General features: G+C 37.6%; 2 protein-coding genes across 2 annotated transcripts; both read left to right on the top strand.

The window, feature by feature from the left end:
• Nucleotides 1-5,672: 5,672 nt before the first annotated feature.
• Nucleotides 5,673-6,620, top strand: LOC308524086 (olfactory receptor 51A4-like; the record flags this gene model as incomplete). Its single annotated transcript, XM_081098238.1, has 1 exon — nt 5,673-6,620. The coding sequence occupies one exon, from the start codon at nt 5,673-5,675 to the stop codon at nt 6,618-6,620; it is 948 nt and encodes a 315-aa protein (XP_080954364.1).
• Nucleotides 6,621-11,668: 5,048 nt separating this feature from the next.
• Nucleotides 11,669-12,610, top strand: LOC308524112 (olfactory receptor 51A4-like; the record flags this gene model as incomplete). The annotated part of the gene is made up of 1 exon (XM_081098263.1): nt 11,669-12,610. One exon carries the CDS (start codon nt 11,669-11,671, stop codon nt 12,608-12,610), a length of 942 nt encoding a protein of 313 aa, XP_080954389.1.
• Between the last annotated feature and the right edge of the window lie 10,083 nt (nt 12,611-22,693).

The raw sequence follows: 22,693 nt of genomic DNA on the forward strand, positions 1-22,693 counted from the left end.
AGGGAGAGGGAGAGAGAGATAGAAACATCTATGATAAGAGAGAATCATTGATCAGCTGCCTCCTACACACCCCCTACTGGGCATCGAGCCTGCAACCTGGGCATGCACCCTTGACCAGAATCAAACCCAGCACCCTTCAGTCCGCAGGCCAACACTTTATCTTCTGAGCCAAACTGGCTGGGGCATGAATACCTTCCTTTAAATGTATATTGGGATAGTTATTTTTTATCCAAGTCTGTACATTACTTTTTATTTGCTGCTGTTATAATCTTAAATAATAGTATTATCTTTATTGTCTATATCTTCAATGTGCAAATGATTTAAGAAACAGATATTAACTTCTGTCTTTCTCAGTATCCATCAAAGTATCTGTAACATCCTAGTTGTTAATAGTATGTTTATTAAAACTGTATGGTTTTAATCAATTTTGAAGATATGAATAAAATATCTGATAAAAAAATCAAAGAAGCAATTAAACTATGTCTGGATGCCGAAACCGGTTTGGCTCAGTGGATAGAGCGTCGGCCTGCGGACTGAGAGGTCCCAGGTTCGATTCCGGTCAGGGGCATGTACCTGGGTTGCGGGCACGTCCCCGGTGGGGGGTGTGCAGGAGGCAGCTGATCAATGTTTCTCTCTCATCGATGTTTCTAGCTCTCTATTTCTGTCCCCTTCTCTCTGTAAAAAATCAATAAAATATATTTAAAAAAAATAAAATAAAATAAACTATGTCTGGGAAACCTCATTAATATAGAGCTCACTTATTCTACAAATTAATTACTTGGGACAGGAAAAAATAAAACTAAGTGAAAATAGTGCTTGGAAATCACTTAAAAAAGATTAATCTCATGTATATAGAGAGTATAATCAGCTCCTCACTAAAAAGTTCCTTGACTGAAGTTAATTCAAACTCACTCTGAAAACCAAAAAGCCTGATTTAGTAAGATACATATCCCATTTCAAGGGACAACAAAGCTAATATATTTTCTTAAAAAACAAACAAACATTTTTAGCTAAGATATTGTCATAAAGGCTTCCTGATTCATGAATTGCTTAATAAAGTCAATTAGATTGAGTATTTCTAGCATACTTAAATGATGGAAATAGGTCATTAGCATTACTCTCACTCTCTTCTCTGCTGTTATTAGTATTCTGAATGAAGCCAACCCACATTGTGTGGTGAATGGTCACAAGTTGGATAAATAGGCAGAGAGGACAATTTTTACAACATCAGCTCTACTTAAAGATATAGGGAAAGAATTGAATATAGCTTTCTTAATATCCTAAAGCAGAACTGATCACTATACCCATGGATATGAATTTTATTTGATTGACAAAACTGGCGGTTCGGTCAATTTGCATATTAGCCTTTTATTATAATAGATAATTCCTTTTCCAGAGAAATTGAAGATGTGGCTTTGGACAAGATTCAACCAAAAAATATATAAATAAGTGAAAATGAAACTAAACAAACCCAGTAGCTGTCTACTGGAGCTACCCAAAAATGGCAAAATGACAATATAAATTTGATAATCACCTTGTAAATTTTCACAATAAAATCTACTAGAATTTGACTAGAATTGTGCTGAGCCAATACATTAATTTGGGAAGATTGCCATCTTAATTATGCAGAACTTAAATTTTATACATTGTTTTTATATTTGGCCAGCTTTTTAAATTTCACTCATGTTTAATGTTTATTAATTTTATATATAAAATTTTATCACTTACCAATAGAAACATTTTTATTTTATCCTTTCCAATTTTTATATTTTCTTTTTTTTTTTTTGTATTGTACCTTGGACATCTCATACTGTTTTGAGCAGAATACTAATAGAGACAATCTTGACCTTTCCTGACATCAATAGGAAAATGTTTTTTTGGTTTTTCTGTTGTTGTTTTAATATATTTTATTGATTTTTTACAGAGAGGAAGGGAGAGGGATAGAGAGTTAGAAACATCGATGAGAGAGGAACATTGATCAGCTGCCTCTTGCACACCCCCTCCTGGGGATGTGCCTGCAACCAAGGTACATGCCCTTGACCAGAATCGAACCTGGGACCCTTCAGTCCACAGGCCGACGCTCTATCCACTGAGCCAAGCCGGTTAGGGCAATAGGAAAATGTTTAATATTTTTTTATTAAAATAATGTTAGCTGTTGTATTTCTTACATATGTCTTTTTCAAATTAAGGTAGTACTTTTCTATTTCAATTTGCTCAAAGACTTTGTCATGAGAAAGTGTTTGAATTTTATTTACTATGATTATCATATGGTTTTATCCCTATTTTTCTGTCAGTTTGAAGTATAGTCATGATTTTTGAAACTGTATTCTTGGGATAAACTTTACTTTGTCAAGATATAGTATCCTTTTTATATACCACTATACAGCATTTGCTGATTTTTAAATGTTTGTATCTATGTTGACAAGATATACTAGGGGACCAGTGCACGAATTCGTGTACCTTGAAAGGAACTGTGGGCCCCATGGCTGCAGTAGGCACAGGAGCGGGTCTCAGCCCATCCTCCACACCCCCTGCCCAACCCCTCCCGCTGTGGCCCCCAGTCTCCTGTCTGCCAGCAACCCCGTTCCCACTGCTGTCGCTCCTACACACTAACAGCGCCAGCCCTGCTCCCATCCACAGACGGCATGGAGTGATTAGAGACAGCATCAGCAGTGGGTACAAGCAGGGCCAGCACCATCAGCAGGTGTGAGCAGTGGCTGCTGCCCCGATCACACCTCAGGAGCAGGGCGAAGTGGAGAAGCCCTCAGGGGCGATCAGGGCAGCAGCTGCCGCTCACACCCCCTGATGGCACTGAGTGATCGGTACTGGTGCCAGGCATCAGCAGCAAGTGCAAGTGGCGGCTCTGGTGCTAGCTGCAGGTGCGAGCGGGGCTAGCACTGGCAGCAGGTGAGAGCACCGGGCTAGACTGCATCACGCAAGAGCAAAGAATTTTAACTGACCACCAGAGGCTCGCCCCATTGACAGGGACTGGCGCCCTGCCTTGGTCTGGTGCCCCCACTCACCCACTCCACCATCCCACCAAAGCTGATGCCTGCCATGTTCCGCGCACACCCCCTGGTGGTCAGCGCACATCATAGTGACAGGTTGTTCGGTTGTTCCGATTGTTCCAACGTTTGGTCTATTTGCACATTAGCCTTTTATTATATAGGATTACCCATTAATTACTTTTTTATAATATCTTAGAGGCCCGGTGCACAAAATTTGTGCACGGGGGAGAGGGGTCCCTCAGCCCAGCCTTCACCCTCTCACAATCCAGGTCCCCTCGGGGGATGTCCAACTCACAATTCAGGACTGCTGGCTCCTAACTGCTTGCCTGCCTGCCTGCCTGATTGCCCCTAACCACATCTGCCTGCCTGATTACCCCTAACTGCCTCTGCCTTGGCCCCCACTGCCTCGGCTTCATCCAGAAGGATGTCCGGAATGACATCTGGAAGGTTGTTCGGCTGTCAGGTCTAATTAACATATTATGCTTTTATTATTATAGATTGTCTGGTTTAGATATCACTGATAATACCAGTTGGAAAGTATTCTAGTGTCTGAAAGAGTATTATAATATTGATGCTATTTCTTTTTTAAAATTTTCAATATTATTCTGTATTAGTTAGTGATGCCCAGGAGTGTTTAGAAGAATCAATCTAGGCTTCAGGAGTAAAGCCTTGACCAAAAAACATGTCATAGGGTATCTCTCCTACATCACTTCCTTTAATGCACAGGTTCTACTCTTAGTATCTGTGCGTTAACTATGTTCAGGGCAGAGGAGTAATATCTGAGCCAAATACCCAACAGAAGTGTCAGAGATTTTGCATAGCATTTACTGTATTTCTCCCATACTTGGTAAATAAGAACCTCTCTAACCAAAACAGTCCCTAATTCTGGGTGTACTTATGCCAAAGTATTAACAATCTCTGTGGATTCACTGCATCTGCACATGTTTATTCTTATTCTCAGAGCAGATACAAACTGAGTGCAATCCCTAGAGACCTCAGTGCTCCTCAAGCAGATAATTAAGGAAGAAGAAAGAGGCAAGCCCTCTTATATAAGGTGGAGCCTTTGGTATCAGGTGAATTGGATGACTTCTGAAATTTTATGCTGAAATCTTTTAGCCAGTCTCAAAAGTGCTCTCAAAATATACACTCTCTGGTAAGTACTCAGATATTCTTATCTATCTGACTTTCACTGTACTTCTCTCTTTTGACAGTCAACTATATACAACATCATGCCTCCAAAAGTCATATCTTTAGGAAAATTGTTTCCTTCAGAGATTATGTAAATGGACTATTCACCTTTCCAGAAATTGGCCTTTAGCAGAATTCAAATTCTTCTAAATTGTGATATTGACCACTTCAGGTTATTATTCTCCTATCAGTATGATGCAATTGATCACAAATTTCTGGCCAGGAGAAATGAAACATATTCTATCAGACATCCCTGCACTGACAAATAGCTACATGTTTTGAAGATAGTGGACATTTTTAAAAGAATATTTAAATAATAAACAATTTTTAGAAGATAGGGAATAAAACAAAGGGTGGTTTGATTTTGAGACGATCTTACTTTTGTGGGAGTTATAGGAGGTAGGAAGAAATTGAGTTGTCAGATTCTTTGCTTTCATGTAGTGTTATTCTAGTAATCATATATTCTACCTAACATCTTATCTAAGATGTGAAAGCAAGTTGTAAAGGATTCCAGATTCATTGACTAGGGTTTAACAATATTTCACAGGGAAAATTAAATCAGGATGCTATTTTAGACTAGAATCTACTTTTAGCATGTGTTTTCTATAAAAATGTATTTTGTTATTTTGTTTTTCTTTTTTTCTTTCAAATGGAACTGCCATTTGACCTAGTGATCCTACTTCTAGGAATATATTCTAAGAAACCTGAAAAATCAATCAGAAAGAATATATGCACCCCTATGTTCATAGCAGTGCAATGTACAATAGCTGAGATCTGGAAACAGCCAAGTGCCCAGCAACAGATGAGTAAATTAAAAAGCTGTGGTACATTTACACCAGGGAACACTATGCAACAGTAAAAAGGAAGGATCACTTACCCTTTGAGACAGAATGGAGGGACCTGGAGAGTATTAAGCAAAATGAGCCAGTCAGAGAAGGACAAGTATTTCATGATCTTACTCATATGTGGAATCTAATGAACAAAATAAACAGATGTACAAAAGAGATACAGACACACGGAAGCATGGAACAGACTGATTAATCTCAGAGGGAAGGCAGGGGTGAGTGGGTGGGTGGGGAGAGATTAACCATAGAACGTTATATGCATATATATATAAGCCATGGACACAGACAATAGTATGGAAAAGGTGGGGGTGGATGGGTGGAGGGGGTCCATGGGGAAAAAGGGGGAACATCTGTAATAATTTCAACGATAAAGACAAATTTTAAAAAATACATTTCTAGTTTCTCTATAGAAAACACATGCCAAAAGTAATTTTTTTAATCTATGATTTAGGTAGATTTTAGTCTAAAATAGCATCCACTTCACACTATATAATAAGTCGTATAAATGCTTTGTTCTGTCAAAAGAGAGCTGGAAATAAGCCAGAACCTTCAACAATGGCCTTTTTTCTAAAAAATTTTCAGATATTCGTATTTTACTAACTCAAAAATCTTTCATTGCAGAGCCTTCTCAATGCATCATGACAATATCAACACATCACATGTTGAAATCACCACATTCTTCTTGGTTGGAATTCCAGGGCTGGAATATGCACACATCTGGATCTCTATCCCCATCTGTTGCATGTATTTTGTTGCTATTCTAGGAAACTGCACCATCCTTTTTGTCATCAAGACAGAACCCTCCTTGCATGAGCCCATGTACTATTTCCTGTCCATGTTGGCCCTGTCTGACTTGGGTTTATCCTTATCTTCTCTGCCCACCATGTTGAGGACCTTATTGTTCAATGCTCCTACAATTTCTGCCAATACCTGCTTTGCCCAGGAATTCTTCATCCATGGATTCACAGCATGTGAGTCCTCAGTGCTCCTGATCATGTCATTTGATCGATTCCTAGCCATCCACAACCCTCTGAGATACAGCTCCATCCTTACTACTGTCAGAGTTGCCCAAATAGGAGGAGTGCTCCTCTTTAAGAGCTTCCTCCTGGTTCTTCCCTTCCCCATCACTTTGAGAAAGTTGAAATATTGTAACAAAAGCCAATTATCCCATTCCTACTGTCTCCACCAAGATGTAATGAAGTTGGCCTGCTCTGACAACCAACTTAATGTCATCTATGGCTTTTTTGGAGCACTTTGTGGTATGGTAGACTTTATGCTGATTGTTGTATCTTACATTCTGATTCTTAAGACTGTGCTGGGAATTGCAACCCAGAAAGAACAGCTCAAGGCTCTCAATACTTGTACTTCACATATCTGTGCAGTGATCATCTTCTATCTGCCTATAATCAGCCTTGCCATTGTCCATCGCTTTGTCCGGCATGCCTCTCCTCTCTTCAGTGTTCTCATGGCAAATGTTCTCTTTCTTGTGCCTCCACTGATGAACCCGATTGTGTACTGTATAAAAACTCGGCAGATTAGAATAAGAGTTGTAGCAAAATTATGTCAGAAGCAGATATAGCAGTCATATATAGTATAAACCTAATTGGGTGAATATCTTAGGTAAGAGATTAAAGGTGAGTTTGAGAAAATCTAGTATTTGACACAAATAATCATCAATATGCTTTTCTTGTTAATATCATAAGCTTTGTTTTCTTTAGGCCAGATACTGAACATAGGCATAAAACCAGAACAGGAAATACATTTCGTGGGGTCTCCATCCTAGTTAACAAAAAATAAAATAGATACCTTATGTCATCTCTTTTTAAAGGAACAATTCAAATCCAGACAGACAAATGGTAGTGTCTATCCCTCTGACAGAAATAGATTCCTTATCCCCATATTCAATTTATCTATACTAAGTTCTCTCTAATCTAGACATGAGTTACATCTTCATTTTGTCTCCTCTGCTTTAATCATCCTAATGTGTTACAAGAATTTTTTAGGGAAACATGGCATTAGCATCTTTGGTTTCTAAATGACTACTCCTGCTGCTTTCTAACTATCTATGGAAGTCAAGAGTGATATTTTTAAAAGACAAGTTGAATGATGTGATGTCTTTTTAAAATATGAGCTTTTATTTCTTTGGGAAAAAAATTAAAGCAATAAAGTACATACTATAAGACTATTCATGGCCTTGACCCCCTCTACCTCACCAACAATATCACATTATCAAATTTCAGCTACATTGGCCTTCTGAAAATTTGTTACATTTACAACTTTTCTATTTTTGGTAAGTTTTCATATCTGACCCATTGTTTTAGAATACTCTTGATTTCAATTTTATATTTCATATCTGCCACTTCTTTTAAATTTCAACTTAATTTCATTATGGATTATCCCTCAATTCAAATTATGACCCTCTCTTTTTTAAAAAAAATCTCTTAAATTGGTTATCATTTATTCTGTCTTATACTTTCTATTATAATTTTTAATTATAGATACAGTTGCTTGTGTTTATTCTATTTGTTTCAACTTCCTAAATAAAGTATACTATCAATGAAGAGAGAGCACATATCTATATTTTTATGCCCTTGTGCCTAATCTAGAATGTTTCTAATGCAGAGTAGATCTCCAATAAATAATTGTTAACAATGTTAGGTTAGGTGGCTCAGGAGGTGGCTCAAGAAATAGAGAGTCCAGTGAATCAGAAAAGAAAGGAAAGGAAAAGGTTTATTTCTGCGTCCCCAGGAGACCCACGCACCCCAAGGACAGGGCACGTGGATTCACACCAACAGGGAGGGGGGCACTATTTTTATACAGCAGTTGGGTGAGGGGCAGGGACATGAGCTGAGGTATTCAGTTGAGGAAGTTTCAGCTGCAGGGGTCAGCCAGGTATTCAGGAAGGAGTCAGTATCTGTGTGGGGGTCGTTGTGGATTCAGGGAGGAGCCTGTATCTGTGTCTGGCACGCTGATCTGTTAGAAATGCCAGGGGGAGTCCATTATCTCGTCACATGTCTGCATGTATCCGATCCTGGGCTCTCTCTGACCTAACAAACAATTGAAGGTAAAAATAAGGCTATGTTTGGGGAGTGGGAAATTGTTATTAGAAGCATATTTTGCCTATATTAGAGATTCAAAAACAATGCTTATCTCGGTAAAAAATTTTATTGATTGTAAGGTATTTTCTAGTTCCTGGCTGATTATTGCTCTTTAAGCATTTGTTTCAGCTATTGTCTCTTGATGGACCAGAATAGATTAGAATTGGTGTGGTATGTGAAGAGGACTTAGGTCAATGCGTGGACCCAAGAAAAAGCTAAAAATTTGTCCTATGACATACAAGTTTTGTAGGTTATCCTGATACCCCGAATGGCAAGCTGGGACTCTCCTTGAAGGTTCTTGTCTCACAAAGTTTGAAGAATAAATCAACGGACTAAAAGATTTTAGGCAAAAGTGTGGAAATTTATTGTAAGCATATACAAACTCCCATGCAGGGAGGGGTTTCCAAGTGGGTAACCCCCTCAGGAGAGGTCCCCCAAAATGGGAGAGCTCAGCTCTCTTTCAGAATGGGAAAAAACCTGGTCCTGTGAATCTCTTTTGTCTATAGGTTTATAAATGCTAGTAGTTTCTTTGTTCATTCCACTTTCTAATTGGAACCTTCCTTATTTTATATCCCCCATTCTTCCCTAATTGGTCATTTCTCCCCTTTTCCCTGCATAGTATCAGTTTCAAGATTTCAAAGCCCACCCAGTGTTTCCCTCTTCTTCCCCTTATCTTGTAATGTTCTTGTAAACAGTCTGGTGGCTTGGAGCCATCTCTGCCCATCACTTGTGCATTCCTCTCCCATGGACCCCCCTTTTCTTAACTGCCTCTCTCTCCTGTCTCTAAAATCCTTTCACTTCTGGGAATTTTTAGGCATATTTTCTCTTTTGATTCTCACAATAACCCATTTTATAAGGCTTTTTTTTCTATTTTTTCAGTTGAAAATATTGAGATTCTGAGAGATTGGCTTAATGAATTTCACAAAGAAAAGGTTTAACTTAACTCTGAGTTAAACCTTCTCTTTTATACCCTAAAATTATCTATCTTGGCTACATTTTAGCTTTCACATCAGGGATTGCATCTGTTTCCACAATGCTTCCTTAGTATAGAAAATTCTATCAATCAGATCAGAGCACTAAGTGTTTCTGTTGAATTTTAATATGGCCCCCAAGATCTTATCAAACTCAATTTCCTCAGTCTGAACCTGCATTATGAGCTCACTGCTAGATAAATGTCCCTTGAGTCAACCCCAAGGGCTCTCTAGACTTTATAAAACAGTGCTTACAGAACAGGAAAAGGGAGTCTAAGAGATTCTTCCATGCTTCTAATCTTTTTCCTACCATTGACTTTAAGGTGGAGAATCATATTGTAAAAAAAAAAATACAAACAAGGTAAGATATAATTCTACTCTTTTGTTATATTTGACAAAATTTGCATTGCTCTTTGATCCTGAAGAGATGGGCTAGATGTTGAAACAAAAGCAAATCAGCAGGTCCCTATGGAGTTTGAGAATTTTACAAAACTACCAAGGAGAGACGAATGCGCGTGTTGGTGGAAATATGTGTCCAGGCAAGTTTTAGAAATGCTCAGTCTGGATGATATGTGTGAGAATGGTGTATATTTCAAGTATTACATAATTCTTCTTCATGTCTCCTGACAGGTAGATATATGACCTTGGACAAGTTACTATCCCTCTCTAAGACTTCTTTTCTTATCTATAAAATGGTTAAAGCATAAGAATATAAATGAGAAAATCTATATACATCATTCAGAGGGTGTCATATTTATAATAAAGTTAAATTAATAATCACTAGATAATAAAATAATTAAATTTATGGAGGCTTATCTTACACATTTAAATTAAATCTCAATAGTGCCTACTTCTAAAGAACAATGCAGTTTTAAAAACAATGATGAGGCAAAGGCCAGAACACAAATGACCACAGTCTATTGACGTAAAATAATTTTAGCTGTATCTAGCACAATTAGGAAAGCAAATTCTATGGCTCAGATAAGGAGTTTCAGAAGACTGGTAATTTAATAAGCTGATGGATATCATGTCCTTATCTGTAGCATAGGCCTTTCGCTTAAATTCTGAACACTTATCTTAAATAAGCTATAGGTTTCCAAAGAAGTCAGGTCCTTGGACAGTACTCTGGGTACTCACCCATTTAGAGGTTGGGTAAAGAGCAAAATCCAGCAAAACAGCAGACAATGTGACAGAGAAACACTAAGAGTAATTATACTTTTTTAAAAATCAAGGTTTTTCCATACTCTCAATATTCTTGGAAAAAGTCAGAGTCAACCTGACAGGTAATTGAAATGATGGGGATTGTTTGGATGGTTGAATAGTGAGTCATTAATTTTTAGATCATGAAGAAAATGGTAGAAAGAACCTATAATGGAATGAATATGGAAGGGATAAACACTCTTTTGAGGAACTGTAGTTATATGTTAAGAGGCATCAATAGTTTGTCATTGTTTGAGGAGCACCAAATGAAGAATCTAAAGAAAAACAACCAAAATTCACACAGTTGTTTGACAGAATATAGAAAGTTTATTCTGAAAAGGAGATAAATAATGGAAGAAAGTATTACTGTCTTCAACTTTGAGATATTATACTTAATGAAACAAAGAATTATTAAGCTACAACTCTGTTCCAGTTACTATACTAGGCACAGTCAATGCCTAGTAGTGAACAGTGTAATCATGATTCCCTACCCTTAATGTCTAGTAATGAGAGAAGACAGAAATCAATCAAGTAAAAATAAGGAATATATGTAAAAAAAGAAAAAAGAAGCTATTTTGTGTAAATAAGATTAGATTCTGCACCTTCAGAGAAAAGATGGAAACTTCGAGAAACATTAATCAATTCAAGAAAGAAAAACAACCTGAGTGTTCAGTCATGAAGTAGAAAGCTTTAGGTAGTAGTTGATATGATAATACTGGGAATAAGGTATAATATGTTAACTAAAGTTAACCTACTGATTTAGAATAGTTTTGTGGAAGCAAGAGAGTAAGACGACATGTTTTTAAGGGCCCCTTTAACTCTAAGACTGTATCATTATGAACTTTCAGTTCTGTCATTACTTCATATGCTATCCTATTAGAGATATACAGGTTTGAACATAGGTATGGAACAATTTATGAATTCTACCTCCCCCACCACAATTCACAGTAAACATTACTTTTCCATTTAAGATTTTGTTTTACAAAATTGAAATAAGAGAATCATCAAATTGGAGACCTGGTTTTATAAGATCTAGCCATGGGTAGCTGCATGTGGTCAAAGGATTGCCTGGGATTCTTAAATGTGCAAAGTCCAAATTGGCTGACACTTTTACAAAATTAAAACAAATTACTGGATGAGGAAGCAAGTCAGATTCTTCTCATTTGTTACTGTGTTTGACTTTTTTGACAGTCGAAACTGACAGTAGAAACATAGACTACCTTATAAGAAGTCTCTGATTGTTGCCTTAGTATCTATGACCTACATTGTACCAGAAAAAGACATCTTTTGTCAGACTTCATTGAAGAAATCTCCAACTGCCCTGAGTAAGCGTCTGGTTAGTTATCTTTTCGTGTGTCATGTCTCCTCTTAATGGCACAAACATTAAAGTTCTTAAATTCCTCCTTACTGGAATCCCTGGATTGGAGAAGAGTCATATCTGGATAGCCATTCCCTTCTCATCCGTGTACCTTCTTTCTCTCCTGGGAAACTTTACCATTCTCTTTTTCATCAAGACGGAGCCAAGCCTCCATGAACCCATGTACTATTTCCTTTCCATGCTCTCCATCTCTGACCTAGGGTTGTCCCTCTCTTCCTTACCCACCACTTTGGGACTATTCCTGTTCAGTGTCCATGAAATTCATGCAGCTGCCTGCTTTGCCCAGGAGTTCTTTATCCATTTATTCACAGTCACTGAAGCTTCTGTGCTGTCTGCAATGGCATTCGACCGGTATGTGGCCATCCACAACCCTCTGAGATACAGCACAATCTTAACCAGCTCCCGAGTCATCAAAACAGGGGTCTTACTGACTTCGAAAAATGTTCTTCTGATCCTTCCACTGCCCTTTCTGTTGCAACGGCTGATATACTGTCATCAAAACCTGCTCTCACACTCCTACTGTCTCCACCAGGATGTCATGAAGCTGGCATGCTCTGACAACAGAGTCAATGTTGTCTATGGACTCTTTGCTGCTCTTTCTACCATTCTGGATCTGTTGTTTATTACTTTTTCCTACATAATGATCCTAAAGACAGTCCTGAGCATTGCAACCCCCAGAGAGCAGTTCAAAGCCCTCAACACTTGCATTTCTCATATCTGTGCTGTGCTTATCTTCTATGCACCCATGCTGAGTGCAGCAATGCTCCACCGTTTTGCCCGGGATTTGTCACCTCTGATCCACATCCTCATGGCTGATGTTTTCCTACTAGTGCCGCCCCTGATGAATCCCATTGTGTACTGTGTGAAGACCCATCAAATCCGAGAAAAGGTTGTGGAAAAACTTTGTCCAAAAAGAAAATGATTAAAGGAATGAGAAAGGAAATACGTTAGTAAGTGATAATTAAATAAACGTTGAATGTGTGGCTGGCATAAAGCATAGTATAGTAGAATGTCCTTGGGTTTTATAATCAGACAGAGCTCATAGAGTGAATGGCTGTTGATACTCAATACCCTTTTACCCTGTTGAGCACTGATGGAGACAAGCATGGGGTTGTTCAAATTGGTGCCACAACATCTACTATCTCAGCTGATCATCGAATATCACTTGGAGTGTTGTTATTTTACTCTCCTGTTCAGCTCCTACAGCTATTTCTCACAAAGATCACACCAAGCATTTGTCAGGTTCTTTATTATCTCTACTCTATTCCTTACCTGCATGCTTCCTTTAAAGGCAGTGAAACATGAATTACTCCTTTTTTTTTTTTTTACCCTCTGACCTTGTCTTTTATATCTATTCTACCAATGTATTCCATTCTTCTTCCTAAGAAGAATGCCACTCCTCCCTATCAAAATTTAATCATAACCCCTAAAAGGTAAATTCCATACCTCCCTGCCTTGTCAGAGATCTTGCTGCACCTTCTGTATGTTTCCATTTTTTTCAATGTTCCTAGTATTTAGCTATCCTTTCTTGGTCTATAAGCATGTTTGTTTTAAAAGAAAAACATTTTAAGAGATACATAACTTTGCTTCCTCAACTTTCCCAGTTCTCATGAATTTATTATTTTAATGTATTTATGGATAGTGCTATATATACATATATATCACATATACACTTAACATGAATGCATGTTACATATTTTTCTATTCTTTTGTTTCTTGGCTCTTCTTTTTTATTTCTCTATTTACTCCCCAGAATGGCCAAATCACACTAACCCTTCAGGCAACTAATATTAAAAACTAATAGTGTTTCTGAAAAGATGCACAACTTGCATTTGAGTCAGGAAAATACCAGATTGGAATGTTCTGCTTATTGTAGGATGTTTCGCGACCCATGAACAAAATTTCAGTAGTTCACCCAGACTCTTGGCAATGGTAGGAACCCTTTTGAAACCTTGTCTCATATTCTGTCCATGCTCATACCATCATAGAACGGCAGATATGTTGATGGAATTTATGTTACTGAACAACATTTGCATTTCTCAAACAACTCAAATGTGCAGTAATCTCTCTCTTTGGCAAACATGTATGCATTTATCTTTCTACTACACATTTTTTAAATAACAATCAGTTTCAACTCTACTAACCATCTTTAATTTTGTCTAAAAATATTTTGTTACTTTTTCTAATTTCTTAAAACACATTAACTTTTATTTAATTAAAACATTTAAAGGTAACAATTAGACACTTTTGAGAATTAATAGAGCTACAAAAATGAATGTAATTATAGTAACATATTCGTAATTGTACATATTTCATAATTCAATGTATACATATTTCATAATTATACATGCATTTATGTAATATATACATAAAATATATATTAATTGGCAAAATGTTTTAGTTTATTGATTGGTTAGTAAAACAGTTTTAAACAAAATATATTTTCAAATATAAAATTTCCTCTAAAAATAAAGCAATCTATAGGCCATATATAAGCTCTGTTTTCAAGCTTTGGGTTAGCAAATAATTTACATTTGCTAAAAACATCAAAACTAAATATTTGGTATTCCAATGTTTAGATAGTTTGATTAAAGTTATCTAAACCTACTTTGAACAAAACACATTTAAAAATGTAGAGATTGGTTTTTCTGGGAAGCAGATGGTAAGACAGAGTATGTGAAGAATTTAAATTTGTAAAAGAGGCAAAAACCACTGCATAAGGGGAAACATTGGACCATGTTAACAGATAATGAAGTCTCTGCCAGGCCAAATGGGGACTCAAGAGCAAACATTGCTTTACGGAGGAGTCCCCTGCTGACCAGAAAGGGCCGAATACTTATACCACTGTTTGCTCACTGATTATTGGGTCACCCCAAGAAATTATTCTTCAAGTGGGATCTGCAAAATATGTGTTCACTTCAGTCACCAAATTAGTCTGGTTTACCAAGCATTCCTTCAGAAGCTCACATTTCTTTAAAACCTGATTGAAGGTAATGAGCAGAAGAGAAAGTTTGTAGCATAATGCTAAAGTTTTTACATTTTTAAATTAAATATCAGCTTTGTCTCAAACTTTCCTAGTCCAGTTACTCTAAATATATATGCAAAGAAAAGAGACTAGAAGAATTGCCTGACTATAATCATTAATTATGTTTAAACTATAACCAATTCCAAGTAGAAAAAGTTTATTGATTTCATAAGAGCATTATTCTTACCACATTATTGTACTGTGATAAAATATGCATTTATATCATCTCTACATTTAAAAGATGTATTTCTATTGTTGAACTTCTTAGCTGAACTCAGAATAATATTCACAACAAGGCCAGATGTTTTACAGAATGGAATCTAGACAAAATAAATGTTTAAAAGCTTTAATTTGAGTCATACATTGGAATAAATAATTATCTTATATAACTAATTGATTTTTGGAGTGACATCAGCATCATGGTGACAGAAATTGTCTCTCATTTGCCCTTCTCCCGCAAAATGAAGCATTCATCCATGAGCAAACATGCCTCTGCGGTAGTTGTGGGATCCAGCACCACATGCCAAGGGACTCAGGAGAGGTCACACCCACCTGTGCTTTGGGTAATAGGCAGATAGACCTCAGTACTGGCTGTGGTCTCCACAAAAGCCTATGCTCCAGCTCCAGCCTCTCTTGGCCTTGGTCTGCTACTTTCTGGAAAACACTGGCTGGGGCAGTCACCCATAGACAAGAGAAGTTTATATTTCCAGAGGAGAAGCTCCAATACTCCACTAGAGCAAAAAAATAAAATGAGTTTAGATGAATGGAAGTTAGAGGAACAGCTTGACTGTGTCTGCATCACCCCTCCCCAAGGCAGCAAAGTCCAGGGCTAAGCAAGGACTTTTTTGTTGTTGTTTAATCCTCACCTGAGGACATTTTCCCATTGACTTTTAGAGAGAGTGGAAGGGAGGGAGAGAAACATCGATGTGAGAGAAAGAACACATGGATTGGTTGCCTCCTGCACCTGCAACCAAGGTACGTTCCCTTGAACAGAATCAAACCTGGGACCCTTCAGTCTGCAGGCCGACACTCTGTCCACTGAGCCAAACAGGTTAGGGCATAACAAGAAGTTCTTAGCCCTTGATTTCTCCTGCAAGTGAAAGGAAGATCAGGTGATGAGTGCTATACTTTCACAACTGCGCAGCATGCTGCCAAAGAGACTAATTTCTCTTATAGCATCCAGAGCACTGAATCAGAATCTCCATGACTGGAGAGAGGGAAGGGATCAGTAGAGGGGAAGATTAAATTCTCAGAGGGCATTAAGGGACATTGTGGACTGTGTTGTGAATTTCATCAGGAAGTCCTCCCATGAGCCAATAGGAAAGCATCATTTGCAGAATCAATGACAACAAAAGCAAAAATTAAGAAATGATCAAGCCAAAAAGCTTCTGCTCAACAAAAGAAACAAGTGGCATAATGAGAAGGCAGCCTATCTAATGAGAGAAAATATTTCCAAACTATATATCTGATAAAATGTTAATATCTAAAATACGTACAACTCTATAACAAAAGCCAAATGACCTGCTTTTAAAAATGGGCGGAGGAGCTGCATAACAATTTTCCAAGAATATATGCAAAATCTCAGAGGGAAGGCAGGAGTGGGTGAGTGGGTGGGTGGGAAGAGACCAACCAAAGAACTTGTCTGCATATATGCATAACCCGTGGACACAGACAATTGAGTGGTAAAAGCCTGAGGTAGGGGGCCAGGGCGAGCTAGAAGGAGTCAAAGAGGGGAAATGGAAGTCATATGCAATACTTTCAACAATATTTTAAAAAGATAATACAAAACAAAAAACAAATGGCCAAAAGGTCATGAAAAGATGTTCAACATTACCAATCATCTACATACAGTGGGGCCTTGACTTATGAGTTTAATTCGCTCCGTGACGGAGCTCGTAACTCAAATTACTCATATGTCAAATCAAAAGTGAACAAGTGAGACGTGTGATGCTGGGCTGATGCTATGGCATTCACTGTGACTTTTGCTGCGCCAACTAGCGGTGGGGTATCTGAAGCTGGCTTGTAACATGAATTTTAGCTCGCAACTCAAAGCAAAAAATCGGCCAAGAGACTGCTTGTATCTGGAAAAACTCGTTAGTTGGGACACTTGTAAGTCAAGGCCCTATTGTATATAAAAGGGTAATATGCAAATTGTTCCCTCGGGAGTTCAACCAGGAGTTTGATCACTCACTATGAAATGTGCTGACCACCAGGGGGCCGTGTGGATCAAAGGAAGGTGGCAGCTGGGAAAGGAAGGCCCTGGCCAACAGCCGAAAGGCCCTGATCAGCCCTGATCAGCGGCCATGCCTAGGGACCCTACCCATGCATGAATTTCGTGCACCAGGCCTGGTTAGGGAAATAAAAACAATGAGATATAATCTTATACCTGTTAGAATGACTGTCATAAAAAATTAAGAGAGCAGGTGCTGGCAAAGATGTGGAAAAAAAGGGAATCCTTGTGCACTGTTTGTGGGAATATAAATTGATGAAGCCACTATGGAAAACAGTATGGAAGTTCCTCAAAAAATTAAAAATAGAGCTATAATATGACCTAGTGATTTCATTTCTGGGTATATATCTAAAAGAGATATATAAAAGGATATCAAAGACACATCTGTGCTCCAGTATTCATTGCAGCATTATTCACAATAGCCAAAATATGGAAAAAACCTAAGTACCTATCAATAGATAAATGAATAAGGAATGTGGTATATCCATATACCATAGAATATTATTCAGCCATGAAAATGAGAGAAATCCTGCCACTTGTGACAATGTGGATGGACATTGAGGGTGTTATGTTAAGTGAAATAAGTCAGACCCAGAAAGACATGACTTCTATGTGGAATCTAAAAAATAAAAATAAAAAAGCCTGAACTTGTAGAAACAAAGAGTAGAATGGTGGTTACCACAGGGATATAAGGAGATGTTGGTCAAACTGTACAAACTTCCTGTTAGAAGAGGAATCATTTCTGGAGATCTAATACACAATGTTGTGATTATAGTTAACAAGAATGTATCATAGACTTGCGCCGAAACCGGTTTGGCTCAGTGGATAGAGCGTCAGCCTGCGGACTGAAGGGTCCCAGGTTCGATTCCGGTCAAGGGCATGTACCTGGGTTGCGGGCACATCCCCGGTGGGGGATGTGCAGGAGGCGACTGATCGATGTTTCTCTCTCATCGATGTTTCCAACTCTCTATCTCTCTCCCTTCCTCTCTGTAAAAAATTAATAAAAATATATTTAAAAAAAAAAAAAAGAATGTATCATAGACTTGAATGTTCTTAAGAGAGTAGATCTTAAATGTTCTCACTGCCTAAAAGTAGTAGTAATTATGTGACAATGGAGGTAGTAGCTAACTCTAGGTGGTAATCATTTTGCAATATATAAGTGTATTGAATCAACACACTGTATACCTTAAACTCATACAATTTTATGTCTCAATAAAATCTCAATAAAGCTAAAAAATAAATAAAAATCATCAGATTGAAAAAAAACTGATTTTCTTTCTGAAGCATCTGAGCAATGGCTTAAAATGAACATAATTTATCTTCTGCTAATGGAGCCAACACCTTAACAATTATCTCTTCCCTGTTCACAATGACTGGAAAAATTTCAATAAAAGGAAAACACAATCCATTTGAATGAAGTTATTTAATCTACATGAAAAATCGTGAGTATAAAACATAAAATCTATCTTTAGTGGCTATGTATGCTAAATTATTACCTTCAGATACCATGTTCTTAAGAGAATTCACACATTTATTAAGTGGATGCTAATTTTTTTCTTCTGATCATCATGTGATCAATTTTATTAATTTTGCCAACATAGCAGTGGCACATATTGACAAAAATTTTGATTAAGTTATAAGTTCACTATCAAATTTCCTAAGAAACAGAATAGAGAATTTAAAGTATGAGCTTTCATGTCCTAACTGGTTTGGCTCAGTGAATAGACCGTTGGCCTGCAGACTGAAAGGTCCCAGGTTTGATTCCGGCCAAGGGCATGTACCTTGGTTGTGGGCACATACCCAGTAGGAGGTGTGAAGGAGGCAGCTGATTGATGTTTCTCTCTCATTGCTGTTTCTAACTCGCTATCTCTCTCCCTTCCTCTCTGTAAAAAAATCAATAAAATATATTTTAAAAAACATTTAAAGTATGAGCTTTCATTTTTTATTAATTGGCTTATTAAAATACAAAATTACCAAACAATGAAATGAATTATATGTTTATAATAAATGATTAACACTAAACATTCATTAGTCTTTATTCCCGGAGCATTTTGTTGTTGTTGTTGTTGTTGTTCATGTAATCAAGTTATTTCCTATTGATCCCAGGCTACTGGCAGCCCAGTGATTTCATTCATTTCATAGTCTTTGGCATGAGAAGCATCACAAGTGGTTGGTTTAAAAAAGAAAAAAAGAGTACCTGGAAGGGTAGCATTGCCAAATATGTCTCCCACCACCAATTGAACCTGGGAACAGTTAACTTTATCTACCTGTTTGTGTACCAGTGAATTTTATTTTAACAACAATGACCGCACCTGCTGTCTTTGCAGCTTTACTGATATTGCATTGGATATGGTCAAGGAGAGAAATGAGACAATACCAGTCATCTATCAGATTTATATATGTGTTAAAATAGGGTCTGTGTTCACTGCACACATATCTCATAAGTCATTAGATGAAACTGCAGCAGAAACTTGAAGCACAAAGGAAAGATCTAGCTACCCATCCTGGCAGATTTTAATATAGTTACATAAAACACTTGTGGTAAAATGAAAAAGATAGGACAGATTCCAAACTATTTGGGAAACCAATACAGTAAGTGTAAATTAGGCTCATTCTTGGCAAACTATAATCATGGTCACTTTCCTGATTATTTTAAAATGGTGTTTACTGAGAATCCATTAAGTATCAGTTATTCTGTTCAGATATTTCAAAATTGTTTAAATTGATTCTGGAAGAACTCTCAATATAGATATTGGTAATTAAAATGGGTTTACAAACCTTTTGAAGGTCTTAAATGAGCATTTTGGAGTACAACCTTCTGAATTATGACCCAGACCATATGTGTGCTAGGGAGAAAACATAAGTAATGGTCAATGGGAATTAATAAACCTGTAGTTAAGACTCAGGGCCATCTTTCTTCCTAAATGCAAACCAAATTACACTCTAAACCATATGAAAACGCCTAATAGTACCAGGGACTGTGTAAAAAAGAAGGGGAGAGGCTCCCTTTTTAAGATACAGGGAAATAATCTTTCTAAGAGATTAACTGACATGTCCTAAAGTGCATAGTCACATTGGTAGAAAGTACCAGAGACAAGATTGGAATCAGCTTTATTTTTATCTGAATCTGAATTTTAAAAAAAATGCTCCCTCATAATATTGCTTTTCAGGCCTAGTGAGGTCTTCCTTATCCAGTTTCAGAAATTGAAATTCATAAATATAAACATCCCAACATCTTTATTCCTCCACATACTGCATGGGAATTTCTCAGCCTCCCAGGACTTCTATCCTCAGCTAAGGGTCTTGAGAACGCCACAGGGGATTCTCAGCCTCCACCAAGGCCCCTGGAGAGAAGCTGCTGGACTCTTCAAAAAGACCCTGTGTTTTCAGCAGAGAATATTGTTGTAGCTGAGTTCTGACTGAGAAGAATATGCACTCCAAGCCCCTATCTCTGCAGCTGTTGGTGCTCAGGTATGTATTGTAAGAATCACAGAGAACAGTCAGGAACAGCAAGGTAGCTGGGGCACATCTAACCTGGGCCATACACTGAGCTCTCAGTTAGCTAGTTGCTTATTCCCCCACAGCAAATTAGTCAAGAGAGTTTTGAATGGCAGATGAACTGGGGATAGGAGACTTGTGGGTTAAGCCCTACTTTATCCCTGTGTGTGATTTTGTAAGGAGACTTGACCTGAAGTGGTGGACACACAATACAGTATACAGATGATGTATTATAGAATTGTACACCTGAAACCTATATAATTTTATTAACCATTGTCACTCCAATAAATTGAGGTGTGTGTGTGTGTGTGTGTGTGTGTGTGTGTTTTTCAGTCATCTTAATCATTCTGTTTAATCCTTGCTGCTTCTCATCTCTTTTTTCATCATTTGGAGCATTAGTTCCTTTATCTTTAAAATTGAAATTGCAATCTCTACCTTCCTTGCCTTAAATGTATTAAGATAATTAAATATTAAAATGAATTTGGCAGTGTTTTTAACAATCAAGTGTTATATTCCTATAAGGTCATGCTTGTCCTTGGGAGTAATTTTGCAGACAGTCATCAACACAGATGCTGATCATCTTAATTAGCTCTGTCTGCAATTATATGATGAATAAGTGTCAGAGAGAGTAGAGTGTTATCAAAGTCACTGCTCAGCCTGTCTCTCCTCTGTTTCCACCAGAGACCCTAGGGCAGGGGTGGGCAAACTTTTTGACTCGAGGGCCACAATGGGTTCTTAAACTGGACCGGAGGGCTGGAACAAAAGCATGGATGGAGTGTTTGTGTGAACTAATATAAATTCAAAGTAAACATCATTACAGAAAAGGGTACGGTCTTTTTTTTCAATAGTTTTATTCATTTCAAATGGGCCGGATCTGGCCCGCGGGCCGTAGTTTGCCCACGGCTGCCCTAGGGTGACATCCCTTTACCTCAATAAATTGGAGCTGAAGGGAGGATCAAGAGAATATGATAACTTCTAGTGGAGAAATCAGCTGACACTTTCTCTGATTTATTAATCTGTAGGTGAGTGCCTTTGAGAAGATCCTTACTGCATTTCATTTCATTCATCCATTCATGCATTTATTCAGCATACTGTATTAGGTTCCAAACCTGTGCAAGGGTTGCAGGACTCTAGTAATACAGCAATTCCATCTCTCCAGTGCTGCTCAACTTCCTTCGATGTTTTCCTGCATCCCCTTACCTGGCACACTTGCCTCTTTCTCATACCCAAAATATAACATACAGGGAATGTATTTGGAAGAAGGGTAATAACTGGGACGGGATATTATGGATGTAGCTCCTCACTAAGTAGGCATAATGATCCTTTTCTGTCTGGAGATATAAGAGTGAAATAAATGACCACTACATGTTTCTTCTATTTCACAAATTCCCTGAAATGACTCAGTGTGAGATGCATAGAAACCAGCTTTACTGTATGTAAGTCTGATGGCAGAAAAGCCATACATCTCCCTCTAATTGATGGGAAATTTTGCATCTCCCCTTAATTGATGGAAAAGTTCCCTTCTTTGTTTTTTACAATTTTTCTCTCAATATTAGAGTGAGATTGCATTGTTGCCTCTGCCACCCACAGCATGCTCTCCAAATCCTAAAACATTCTTTTTCCTTCACCGACCATCTTCTTTCCAAGTCTCCACTTGTCTCCTTCATTTCACCACTTTCCTAGATGCCCCTCTTTATATCCATTCCTTTTCTCCTTTGGAATCATAAAAACAGAGGGGCTTTATTCTTATATTAATTATTGTATTACTATTATTACTTGTTTTGATTTGAAGTATGAATGGCAAAAGGTGGTTATGGATTTTTCTTCTTCTTTTTTTTTTTATCCTTGGCTCTTCAATGTCCCTCTACCTTAATGAGAGAAAAAAAGAGAGGCCTTATATAAAATGTATATTTATTTTTTTAATTTACTTTAGAGAGGGAGAGGTAGAGAGATAGAAACATCAATGATGAGAGAGAATCATTGATTGGCTGCTTCCTAGAGGCCCCACACTGGGCATTGAGCCCCCACCCAGGACAGGTGCCCTGACTGGAAATTGAACTGATGACCTCCTGGTTTATGAGTCAATGCTCAACCACTTAGCTACAGTGGCTGGGCTATTGTTACCCCATTTTTGTCCATCTAGTGTTATGCACATAATGGAAATGGTTAGCCATAGGTGTGCCAAGGTATAAAAATTATAGTGTGGGTTTTTTAAATTACTTTTTAATTGCCTGACTTTTGTAAGAAGGAAT

This window comes from Myotis nattereri (genome assembly GCF_964212035.1).
Source record: "Myotis nattereri genome assembly, chromosome: 9".
Taxonomy (NCBI): Eukaryota; Metazoa; Chordata; class Mammalia; order Chiroptera; family Vespertilionidae; genus Myotis; species Myotis nattereri.